The sequence below is a fragment of the Protopterus annectens genome, chromosome 6.part1 (assembly GCF_019279795.1).
Source record: "Protopterus annectens isolate FY-2018-M chromosome 6.part1, PAN1.0, whole genome shotgun sequence".
Classification (NCBI taxonomy): Eukaryota; Metazoa; Chordata; order Ceratodontiformes; family Protopteridae; genus Protopterus; species Protopterus annectens.
Genome location: NC_056738.1, coordinates 454,593,685 through 454,606,775, shown reverse-complemented (window position 1 = coordinate 454,606,775; position 13,091 = coordinate 454,593,685). Strand labels below are relative to the sequence as shown.

The 13,091-nt window shown below is 37.1% G+C and overlaps 1 protein-coding gene across 1 annotated transcript in view; it reads right to left on the bottom strand.

Annotated features, from left to right (window-relative positions):
- Window positions 1-12,056, bottom strand: part of VPS8 (VPS8 subunit of CORVET complex) — a 2,195,799-nt gene extending 2,183,743 nt beyond the window's left edge. The window contains exon 1 of the mRNA XM_044075401.1: window positions 11,807-12,056. Coding sequence (XP_043931336.1) covers window positions 11,807-11,878 — 72 coding nt within the window. The 5' untranslated portion in view covers window positions 11,879-12,056. The remainder of the gene's footprint in view (window positions 1-11,806) is intronic.
- Between the last annotated feature and the right edge of the window lie 1,035 nt (window positions 12,057-13,091).

Below are 13,091 nucleotides of genomic sequence, written 5' to 3'. Positions count from 1 at the left end.
TTGGGGTTTACTTAATGGCATTCTGGCCAATAGATTTTACAATCTTACAAGGGAAGACCAGCTTATTTTATCAACAATTTCCAATAACAAGGAAATTAAATGTATGAAACCTGACAAAGGGGGTGGGTTAGTGATAATGTATGCAGTTGACTACAATGGCCGTATGACAACTTGTTGGGTGACACTGATGTTTACAGTTTAGTATCCCTCAACAAAATTAACATTGCCTACACAAGTATTAAAGTAGTGTTAGATGAGCTTCTTTTGTTCATAGGTTAGTACTATGCTAACTGCCCTTGCGAGCCATTTTAGGCTTAGCCAATTATCCCTTGTGAGACTCAAACCCTGCACCTTGTGTTTGTAAGGCAAACACCTTAACCATTAGGCCACCCTCCCTCCTGACTCAATTTCCTTGGAATTATATTATTTAAGGGTTTCTGATCCTATTATTCCAAAGATTTTTGGAATTTCAGAAGTATACAGTAATGTCCTGCATCCTACGCTCAGGCCGATTGTGGCTTCAGCTGGTTCTATCACAAATTTACTGACTTGCTTATTCGTTGCCTTCCCACACATATTTAAAGATTTGGGGGATCTGTTAGACAAAATTTGTGATGTAAAGTTTAATCAAAAAGGTTTTTTTTGCTACTTGTGACATAAAAATTCTCTTCTCTGTTATACTCCACAAGGAAGGTCTTCAATGGTTCGACCAGGTGGTGTATAGGTTTGGGAACTTAACATAACACGAGAGGACTTTAATTCACAAATTTATGGATATTGCATTCTCTAACAATTTCATTACTTTTTGTGGTGAATTTTATAAACCACTTTCTGGTATTGCTATGGAGCCACATGTGCCCCGACCTTTGCCAATGGTGTTTTGTTAAAATGGGAACAGAATGTGTTGTTTCACTTTCACCTATCCAAACACTGTACAGCATACTATTGCTATCTAGAGGACTTATTATTTTTTTGGAATGGTAGTCAGGATGAGTTCGCTGAGCTGGTATATCAAATGGAAAGACAGTACCAGCTTTTTAAGGTTTACCTACCAGACAGGCCTTACAGAGATCGACTATCTGGATGTTAGGATTCAATGAAAGCCTCAGGATGGATTAGACACAATAATTTATAGAAAACCTACTTTTTATTAACAGTTTTCTGTTTTTTACAAGCTGCCATCCTTATTATCAAAAGAGGAAAGTGGTGAGGAGCCAGTTTTTCAGGGTATCTAGGCTTACCTCCAATGGTAAAGTGTGTAAAGAGGAATTATTGGCTCTGAAGAGCATGTTCTTTGATCCTGGTTAACCTGAGTCACTGGTGAATTCCACGGAATCCGAAATATGGGGAGAAAGAAATGGAAAATACGGGGTCATTTTAAAATCTAGTTTGAGTAGAAGCAAGGGTACTGAATCATCCGACATAGTAGGAATATGATTATTCAATTTTATCTAGATGTGAAAGGTATTGAAAATATTATACGCAAGAAATGGGTTGTTTTTGAATGTGATGGTAATACCAAAAATATAGGATTGCAAAAACCTACCCTTACATACAAAATAAATAATATCAAGAACATATTGGAAAAACCCTTACCTAATGCCACACACTTATTTCCCCTGACTCGTAGATGTGGCAGGTCTCACCAGTGTAGTTTTATTGAGACTAACTACACTGGGAGGTTACATGACAGGGTAATCAAGTTCGGGAAGGGTGGTAGATTTAACTGCTGGTCTGAGAGGTTGGTTTATTTTGCCTGTTGTGGTTATTGTGAAGCTTTCTACATAGGCAAGATGAGCAATGCTCTAAATAAGAGGATATATCAACATCTATATAGTGTACAGAAAGAGGATAATAGGAGTGCCCTTGCTAAGCATTCCCTGACCTGTGTTGGTCAAGAAAAATATAAGTTTTTGGTTCTCGAACAAGTTGGGGCTGAGGTTTACTCAGAGGACTGGAAAAACAGGTTCTTTTATATAGAAATGCTTTGGCAATTAAGGCTTGATGATTAAAGTCCCCCAGGGATGAACGATAATATTTTGATATTGAGTGAACTTAGGAGACAAGCTAATATTATATAAAATAATACAAAAAAATGTATTGCTTTTGGCTATTTAAATAATGTTTTAATTTTTAGTGATGGTGGTTCTTTAAGGAAAGCTCCTGTTTTAAATGGAGGCATTTATGATTGGTTGGTTGGTTTGGAGATATGCGCTATTTTAACTATTTAATTGGTTACTTTTATGTACTTGAATGGTTCTGATGAGGTCTTCATTTTAAAAGACGAAAGCACTAAATCATTCCTGCAACTATCTTGAGTCCACTGGTCCATACTGCTGTCTTTATGGTGATTTCTCTAAATTTATGTTTTAAGCACTCAGGGTCTTCCCCATGTTTCAGCCTGAATCACAATATGGTGGTTCCCCCCTCCCCTGCATACACGGCAGGTGCATACACAAATGAACATTCCCCCTCAATGACTTCCAAGCCACCTAAATTAAGAAGTATGCCTTTGTACGTGCGTCTTTATCAGAAAATGCAGCCTGTATGAAAATATCATATTCTTGCTCAAATGTTTGCCAATTCTCGGCAATATTATTAAACACCAGTAGTCCAGGTCTATGAAATCCCTTTGCCATAACAAAATACGTTTAAATATAAGCATAGGCCAGGTACTTGTAATTATACTCAAATGCACAACAATCTCTCTGAAAATGCTTCCTTTTTGAAAAGTTTTAGTTAATGCAAAAAAAGTAGTACATTGCAAAAAAATGCGGTCACTTAAGCCTTTTGATACATTTTAACACTTCAGAAAGGATTTTGAAACCTTTTTATCAGTATGTCGCAATTTCAGACATTTCATTTATCTCTAATTTTGAATGCTTCGTCAGTTATTCAACAAGTGAAAAATCATTTAAATGAGTTTAAGTGCCTTAGAATAACTATTGACCTGTTTGTGAATTGACTCCTGTGTATTCCTCCACACAAGCAGCAGCAACAGAAGGAAGGAAGGGCTTTGGACAAAAAATTGTGAAAAAAGGGAAAACCTAGGAGGCTGTTAAGGAGTAAGGTGAAAAGCCAAGTTTGAAAATGGAAGGTTTTTTTTTACTCACAAATATATGAAGATTTTTCAAACTGAAATTAAAAAGCAGCTTGAGGCCACCTGTCTTCATTATGACTTGAGTGCTATATGAAAGATATGGGTAGGCTTGACACCACAACATATGCCTCAACTGTCCAGAATTTCATTAACACAGTCTAATATATGACTATGAACCTATAAGAGTGGAGCAACTTTATATTACACAGACAATTATATCAGACGTATAAACAATGCTAGCTGAAACAGACACTTGTAAGAATATACTGTGCAGGCCCAGTCTTATGCATAGGTAAACTAGACAACTGCCTAGGGCACTGTGTTTGATGGACACACACACCCAAACTTCTTTATTTTAGCAATATTTCTTTGTTCTAAATAAAGTAAAAGCAGTCCTATTAAAAGAAAATGCACCCACAGCACAGAGCATGGGGGAGAACTGATGCTCCCTTCAAATTACCTTGACATTCACATTTAAACATTGTGAAGTCATGGGAGTAGAGACCTCACAATGTTCAAATGTAGGTGTAAAAGAGCCTGAAGAGAGGTGTTATTTAAAAAAATAAATAAATAAAAATAAAAAAAATTAAGAAGGGAAGAGGTAAAGTGAAAAACGTGTTGCAGAGCATGAGGAATGGCATGGCGAGTATATTTATGAAATAAAGCTGGCAGTGATCAACATTTTTTGCCTCCCTGGTGTGCCTGGAGAGATAATGAGAAGAGGGGTGCCAGAGAGAAGTGCTACTACTTTATTGTCTTAAAAAGCTTGCAGTGATTACACAGATATTCTAACAATATTTCTCTGGCATGGTTTGCGATTTGTGTGGAACAACTTGGCTAAAATACTTTATCCTGTGTTGCAACTTGTTTGTGCTGACTATAGAGTAGACCCAATTGTCCAGATAGCAGATGACAGGAACAGCACTGACAAGTTATTACTTTTTTACAATAACATTAGAAGTGATCGACCAGACATTTTTGACAATATTTTTCTAGCTTTGTAATGTGTGTGTGGAGAGGTCTTATTTACACCTACACAGGATGTCCCCATTTTTGGAAGCATGCCCCTATTTTTAGGCTTGATTTACTGCTTGACACAACTTTCTTAATCTCCCCATGACATGCAATTCTGAAGCCATCTAGTACACAGAAAAATTAGACTACATAACAAACATACTAGTGTCAACACTAAAGAAAGAGGGCGTACATCTTGCATCTCCTTTTTCTGAAGCAAATTTAAAATGACATTCTGAGGCAGAATTTTGCAAAACAGTTCATTAGAGTCTACAGATTTTATACTGCCTCTCTGACAATGGGCCTGTCTTTCTTCCAGTCATTTTTGGAATGTGGTTTTTGAACACGTGTTTCAGAGTAGTATCCCACAGTCCTACAGGAAGTGTGAACAGTTTTGTGCAATTTGGTATTCAGATGTTACGCTAATTAGATGTCCGCATTTTTTTAGTTGGACGTACCTATGTTTCAAGGGCTTCTGTTCTTATTTTTAATGCTTGTGGCTTGAGAGGCATGCTGTGCAGATGAAATAACATTACATAGCCATCAGACACCATGGCTATAACTACCTGGTGGGGATTGGGGTTGGCTGGATGAAGGTCACTGACCTTCTTATTTGCCCAGTTTCAATAGTCACTATCTGGCTTTGTAAGACTAGTGTGCATTTGTGTGAAGATGGGTTACTTAACTGGACACCTGATATACACAGACAGAGTAGGCATAACTGTAGTGGCCAACCTCTGTGGAGGAAAATGACTAGTTGCCTGCTGATGTTTATTATTTTTTCTTTGAAGGATTAATGTGATTATAAGAAGCAATGTCAAACAATTTAGTGGGTGGCAACTTTTTGTTTGGAATAAAGATAAATTACACTACAGGGGCATCCTCTTATCACAATCAGATGTTCCAATTATATATTGAAGTGGCTATAACAGATTAGTAGCAGCTGCTTCGATGAAAGTAACTAGTCCTGTTGTCATCTGCTCAGTTTAACAATCTCTCAAAAAAAATAAGGAATAAATGCATTACAGAATACCTAGATATTCAGAACTTCAGGGGGATGGTAGCCCCCACACATTAAGGTTGTGTATAAGTGGTTTTGACATGGGCTTAGTAATCACCTCAGCCCTGAACCCCACCTAATCTAAAACCAGTCCTGCTCATAGGTGTACCCAAAAAGATCACTATACTTGTGTGGGAGCTGGGGACAAGGTCATTATTTCTTTAACAATCCCCAAACCTCAGAGGTCAGTGTATCTTGTGTTGGGAAGAGAACAATGTGGTTATTATTTTTTTTACTTTCCTCACAAACTTAACAGAGGTGTACAGATGGTTATTATAACTTGTATAAGATCACTGTACTGTCTCTAAAGTAACAAGGTGGAAACATTATTGAAATCATTTCTGCCCCCCCCCCCCTCCTCACAATCAAACATCCAATGCATATATAAGTGACTATCTCTTGGGTAGAGAAAATAAGCATGATGTTTATATATGTCTGTCAGCAAATATGTTATATTCTAATTTTTGTTAATTTTGTCTTAGTCTGGCATTACCTGGACATATGAAAGGTGGCATTCTTTTTTGTGGGGTAGAAGGTGAACAGGTATGCGCTATATAAACAGGAGTACAGCAGCAGCTAGAAAAGTGACTGTGGGCATATGCGCCTTAATTTTAATCTCAATTTAACACCAGATGGGGGGTACACAACGTAACCATCTTGAGGTGGGCATGGGGGACAAATACTATTCCCACATATGATGTATATATCCAAAACAATTCGGTCACCATGGCCAGCTGAAAAAAAAAAAAAAAAAAAAACTAATCAAAAACAAAAGAAATACAAATGGATGAGTACTTTCATGCAAAAGTGCCCTTCTTCAGATCTTAAAAGCACACAGGACAGCAATACTTAAAAGCACTAAGGAAACCTCAAGGCATAGAGAATCAACTAATGGACACACAGTATCAAACAAACAAACAAAATCTCCTTGCTCTGAGTGCTGGATTTAAAGGAACAGTGCCGTTTAAACTAGGCAAGCTGTTAGCTCTCAACTTAACAGTCCATTTCATCTCAGAAAACTCAGTGCTCTGCACAATGTCCCCACTTTTCTTATTTCTTGCAATCAGTTGTACTGCCATAAACTGAAAACTATCCTACAAAATCTTTGTCTTGCAAGTGCATTGGTTGTATTCTGTAGTCTGTCACTAGGGTTTTTCAAAACATGATCCTTCAACTACATATTGGTTTTGCCTACATAAAAACAAGAACACACATCACATAAAGCAAGTATACCAAGTCAAGTCCTTGCTCCTGCAATTTGCACGTAACCTAAAATCAAAAACTTGTCCAGGGCATGGATGGAGAAAAAAAACTTGCAGAAAAAAATACATATAAAACTTGCATGACCTGCAAGGAAAAGTACAAAACTTATTGATCTCAGAGGCAAAGCTCGCTCTAGTACACAAATCTCTATAACATAACTGCCTCCTAAGGCAAAGAGCATTCATGAAGCTAAAGCAGGGGGAGAGAAACCAACAACCCTGGATATGTTCTCATCAAGGCTTAAAATGGACCAATTTTTCTGAATAATGTCAGACAATTCTGTTACTACCTGAATACATCAGAGTCATACAGTTGGTATACTAATTGGAACAGAGGGTCAAGCTTTCATGCAAATATTTGTCAACCTCTTGAATTTTGTAACCCCTATCCATGAAATCACTCACCAGATTCTCAGTGGCTGTTCTAAACTTAGAGGTCCTTAATACTGACTCAAAAAGTGTTCTTCCAACATTTTTTTCTAAACAGCTCTGTACCAACAATACCATCTTCATATATCACAAGATGTACACCCAAAAAATGTATACTTTCACTTGAGTGCACACTGGTAAACTTAAGAAACGTAGTGGAGCTGTTCAAGAACTCAATGAAAGTATTCAGTTCCAAAACAGTTCCTTCCATAAAAGAAAAACATCAGCCACAAAATAAGTACACTATTATGCTGGGTTTCTTGTTTTTATTAAGGCAAAACCATTATGTTGTCCAAGGATCGAGTTTAGAAACACCTTAGTGAATTAGACTACAGAATACAACCAATGCACTTGCAAAACACAAAGGAATTTCCATGACATAGTTTTAAGTTTATGGTAATACAACTGACTGCAAGGAATAAGAGAGGTGGGGACATAGTGAGTTTGCTGAGATGAAATGGATAGTTAAAGTTGAGAACTAAAAGTTTGCCTGGTTCAAACGGCACTTTTCCTTTAAAGCCAGCACTCAGAGCAAGGAGACTGTTTAATTGATACTGTGTCCACTGGTTGATTGTCTATGCCTTGTGGTTTCCTTGGCATTTTTAAGTGTTGCTTTGCTGTGTACTTTTATGATTTGAAGAAGAGCTTTTACCTGAAAGCTCCCATCTTTCTTTTGTTTTTGATTTGTTTTTTATTTTTAAACTGGCTGTGGTGACCAGATAGTTTGCTTTGGTTTTATTTTACTTTTTTATATGTTACCAGGCTTTAGCTGCTGTTTGTGTGCTTTTTCTCCTAATAATGTATATATCCTCATAAGCATTTGTCTTCCCAGTTTACAGCGAACTGGTGTTTTGTTACATTGAACATTAAAAGATGAATACAACTCATTTCTTCCTTGAAATAAATAAATTAAAAGTACGATAGAATTTGTCTGTTTGCATGATTTTCATTCAGGTCATTGTTGCATCACAAGTAGGGAAAAAAGCTGCAAAATGTACTTCCGAAAAATCTATAATCCCATGGTTTCTCTGTGCCCAGCAGCCCCCAACCCCCAGTTTAGTTTAGTTATCATATAAGCTTGGTCAGTTAGGATGTGCTGAAAGGATGCAGGAAAAAACATTTAAGGACAAGACAAGATTAAATGTATTTCTTTGATCATGGTGTTTGATCAGGCAACCACTGGATAAAAATGTTGTTTTAAAAAAATATATAAAATGCACCCCAGAACATCTAGAACTCCGCGGCTTCAGTTATCTCCACTGCAGTTATTTCAGTATAGTCATGGTCAGTTAGGATGTGCTGAAAGGAGCAGGAAAAGGCAAAGTTGTAGAGTAACACTAAATTTATTCTTTTGATAATAGTTTTTCTTCAGGCAATCACTGAAATGACAAAGGTGGCTCACAAAACTCTACAATGCACCTCAGAGAATCTAGAAACTCTATAGTGCATGTTGAATGAACAGATGAATTAATAAATACTGCAGGGATAAAAACTGACTAGTTAAAAGACAGAGAGAAAAAAAGAAGGAAAAAAAGTAATCTGGAGTGTGAGTAGCACAGATGGCCTGAATAACAAGTGGGGCACACCACTGAGCCTTTCTGCCTAGGCAGCCAATCTACCCAAAGCAGTCCCCAAGTCTATGTGAGAACATTTAACAAAATACAGATACATGAACCATGTTTTATAAGACTTTAATGTAAATGCTGAAAATTATGATTTATATAATTTTATTCTGGCTTTTAAAATTCCTATTATTTATGGCATACCCAAGGTGCATAAGAGCTTATTTGTCCCACCAGTAAGACCAATTGCTTCAGGTGGAGGGATGGGTACCGAGATACTCAGTTTATATGTAAACCTTTACTTACACTGCTCCGATCTTCACCACATTATGCTCACCTTACTGACAATACAGTTTTTTTATGGATAGAAATAGTCGATTAACTGAAAGGTTTCGTTTTAGGTAAACTAAAAGTGAAACCAGATTTAATGTGAAACCCAAAGGCTGCCATACATAAATCTTGATTAGGGGCTGCAAATGCACTGTAAATGATGACCATGTACAAGAACATGGGGACTCGTGAAGCTGATCCATACTTCTTGGAACATGCTGATATTGACATAACATGTCAGAATGGAGAGAAGAATACAATCTTTTCCTACAGCATACACTTCAGCTTTACGGATATGTAACATTATAAAGAAAAAAAAAACAAAACCAGAGTATGAGTACAAGATGTTTTACCATACATTTCTCTTTTAAATGCTGACTTAATTCAAAGCCTCTCATAGTACAAAAATAATTAGTTGCCAAGAAAGAAGTTAACAAAAAAAGCAGAACTTTTCAGTGTTATAAATGTAGTACATACAGACCTATTAAAAGGACAGAGACTTGCATAACCTGTAACAGGAAAATCTTACGGCAAGTTTATTATAACTGCCATACTGCACTTTATATATAGCGTTTTATGAGAGGATTTCCCATACTTTTTGTGTGAGTAAACAGTTAGGAATGTGAATGAATGGCGATATGCCAGCACTGTCAGAAATAACAAGTGGAGACAAATACATTGTACAAGTATATAACTCAGAATGTTAAAAATGTTTTTAAAAGTTGTGCTCCCTAAAATTCTACTATACAATAACAGACAAGGGCCTTTAACATGCTGGGGGAAAAGAAGAGTTAGGTTGGCTTACCTAACACTACAGCACCAAAGTTAAATAATCATACTTCTATAAAAAAAGTGTTTTAAAATTAAGAACATTTCAACACCAATCAGAGATATGATGAAAGCTATATTGCCTGTTAGCATTGATCTGATTTAGGCATCTCTGTACTAGACTTGTTTTTATTATCTTAATTTGATTAAGATGCCTTATTCGGACTATGTGTTCTGGCCATTTGATTTATTGATCTGGATCCTCGTAAGCATATCTCCATTCAAGTGTGCAGTGCCTTACATACAGTTACCATCTATCTCAAGACTGTTTTAATGAAGTAATTTATAATACAGCTGAATGCCATCTCAGAGCTGGGAGTATTACTACATGATACAGCTTAAACATAACCATATAAAATGGCTAATATACCCGTATCAAAAGCAGACTAAATAATGATTTCAAAAGAAAAGCTGTTACATTACTGTTTCTTGTAAATAAGGCATAAAGTGCACTGCTAAGAAGTGAATCCAATATTCTCAAACTGCAAACTTTTTTCTTTTCTTCTCACCTTCTTCCAGTAATACCAAAACTGTCAGCTCTTAATAAAATCTAATAAATAATACTCAATACCTTAAATAATTACTTTATCAGCTGAGAAGCCAGCTAATCCATCTCAGCAACATCAGTAAGCATTACAAGGCATGTTAATGCCCTAATCATGCAACACACTAATGACAACTACAACACAGACTAGAAGGTAGGATAAAGAATGTCTGTATACTTGCCTAGACTTGAGATAAGAAGGACTGACCCAAAACAGTTTCTGGTATGTCAACAGATATACACATCATAGTTCAGTACAACACAGAGAAATACTTGATTATGTGATAAAGCTGTAATAGTAACAGAGTAAACCATACAACTGAAATTAAACTTGTCAACATCACACGCGAGTTTTAAGACTAAGCAGTACGTGTAGTTCCCCACTCTGTGCGAGAAGGTACCTGCCTAGATAAAAAGACTGAGCAAGCTAAAATAGCAGAAAACCTAAAAAAATAATGACAAATGTACTGAACAGATACATTTATCAGTTACTAGAATACGCACCAAAACCTTGTGGGAAGGCTGGTTAAATTAAAGATCCAAAAAGAAGATACCACAAATGATAGGACTAGTAGCATGAAGTACAAAAGTGAAACTGAACATTCGACCATCATGTGGCAACAGTGGTCAAAAAAACCTTTTACTTGGTTCATCTCATAAGTAAAGGGATCGCATCTAGGAAAAAGGAGACTATTACCTCTCTGTACTCCTCCCTCATTAAGCCTATAATTGAGTATAATATCCCGTTTGGTTTGTACCTCTCAAAACACCTGCACCAACTGGAAATGCCACAGAAATACCTCACAAAGAGAATCCATGGTCTACAACATCTATCTTATGTGGACAGGTTCAAATCACTATCACTCTACTCAGTATCATACAGATTGCTCAGAGGTGATCTGGGTCTCATCTACAAGGCAATATCGGACCCTGCCCTACTAGAAATGCTCCATATTCGTAAGTCTAACTCCTCGCGTATTACCTGCTCAATAAGCCTAAATCTAATATGCAACATAAACAAAACCTGCTGGAGTGACAGGTTTGTCTCCCAGAGGCTGTCCCATCTCTGGAATAGACTTCCCCATACATGTCAGAGTACCTCGCTGACCCTCTTCAAGCGCAACCTTGATGAGTGAATGGGAAACCACAAATTTGACCTAGAGGTTCCACCTATGTCCCTCATTGCCAGGGGCGACAGGTACTGACTGAGGGTTCTTTTTTGGTGATAAACTCTTGGCTAGGCTTGTAAGGGCCCCAGGGCCATTAGCCTAGAAGCCTCCTATGAACTCTGCAGCCATACCAAATAACTAGCAATTGCACATCATACTTAACACCCAGTAAATGGATTTGTTGCAGAAAACACTTGCACCTGAACTTCAACACCCACCATCATAACAGAGCAAGGGTGTAGAAGACCACAATAAGCAATGGAACTGGAAAAAATTGAATGCTTCAAACAATACAAATAAATAGAAGGACTAAGGCATTACGTTAACTGGAAGTACAGTTTACCATACGCACATGCTATGGGTTCATTAGCAATGCCAACTAACCGCTGCGACTAATTTATTAAAGATGCGTAAATATAAGGAATGGGGGTCTCTGCATTATCTTCTTGATTGTAAATAACCAAATCAATACTGTCAGAAAGCCAGAAAAAACTAAGACACTGCTAACCTCCTCTGTATCTGTAAGGTTGAGTTGTGAAGAAGCTGACACAAGGCTATGTGTTTCCGGAGATTCAGACATATCCCCACACACACTCGATTAGAGGGAACAATGTAGTACATCCAGTGTCTGCACAGATTTTAGGTATTACTTCAGTAAACTCAATACACAGGTTCACGAGTCAATACTTCCTGTTGTCCTTAACGTCGGATGTGACGCAAGCCATACAGACAAACAACGCCACTGTAATTTGGCATAAACTTTTCACTTTCCCACCCAATGCATTGTGCGCGTTTCTGTCTTCCATGTTAACTCCGCCCACCTGGGCAGGGCTATTTATTTTAATATTTTGTTTCATGTTACTTCCCCCCAGTGATTTTGTGAAACATAGTTTCAAGTTTTGTTCCCTGAAATCCGAGAGACATTTACAATGTGGGCATACCGCTGGAAGCTTGGAGAATACATGTAAAGTTTAGTTTTACATTGTTTCATTTTTTTTGTTTCATTGTGTAGATAGAAAAGACCACACATAAGGACTCTGAAGTAGCATTAACCATATTTTTACCCTGCATGGGATTTGATGTCAGACCTAGAAAATGCATCATAAATTTAAGGTTTTCTGAAACGTCCGTCGTGTTTGCGCACAAATTGTTACTTTAAAATATCCCCCATCTTTTCATTCTAAGATATTGTAGTTTTGGGTGCAGATTTAATTAGTAAATACTTTCATCTGTATATATCAAGCATTCACCACTCAGCTGTCCAGATTTTCACAGAATGTCCAGATTTTTGCTTCAAAGTTTTGGTCTGTTCCTCAAAAAAAATTGGGCATTTTGACAAATTGCTGGGATGATCTTTGGAACAAAATTAGTAAATAATGTCATACATTTGAGTTTCAGACTTCATATCCTTTAGAAAATGCTTTTAATATGTACCCTGTTATTCTAGCAACTTTCTAAGTTTAAAAGAGCAATATTTAAAATATGTCCATATTTTGGGCCTTAGTATCCCCATTATGTCAGGCGTTGTCCAGATTTTTTGGGCTAAGAGGTTGAGAGATATATATACCAATTCGGGGTTGGAAGGTGTTCAGACAGAGCCCATCCGTTGCTCAGAAGGATTAAGGCAGAGAAACAAATTCTGGAAATGGAATCAGCCTTTTACTCCATCTCTCAAACTCCTGCTGGTTGTTTGGAAAGCTGACAAGTCACTTACATGTGCGTACACCTGGGAGCAATTTTGGGCCAATTTGGAGGATCAACAATTGACCCTCCACACACCTGTTGGCAATTTG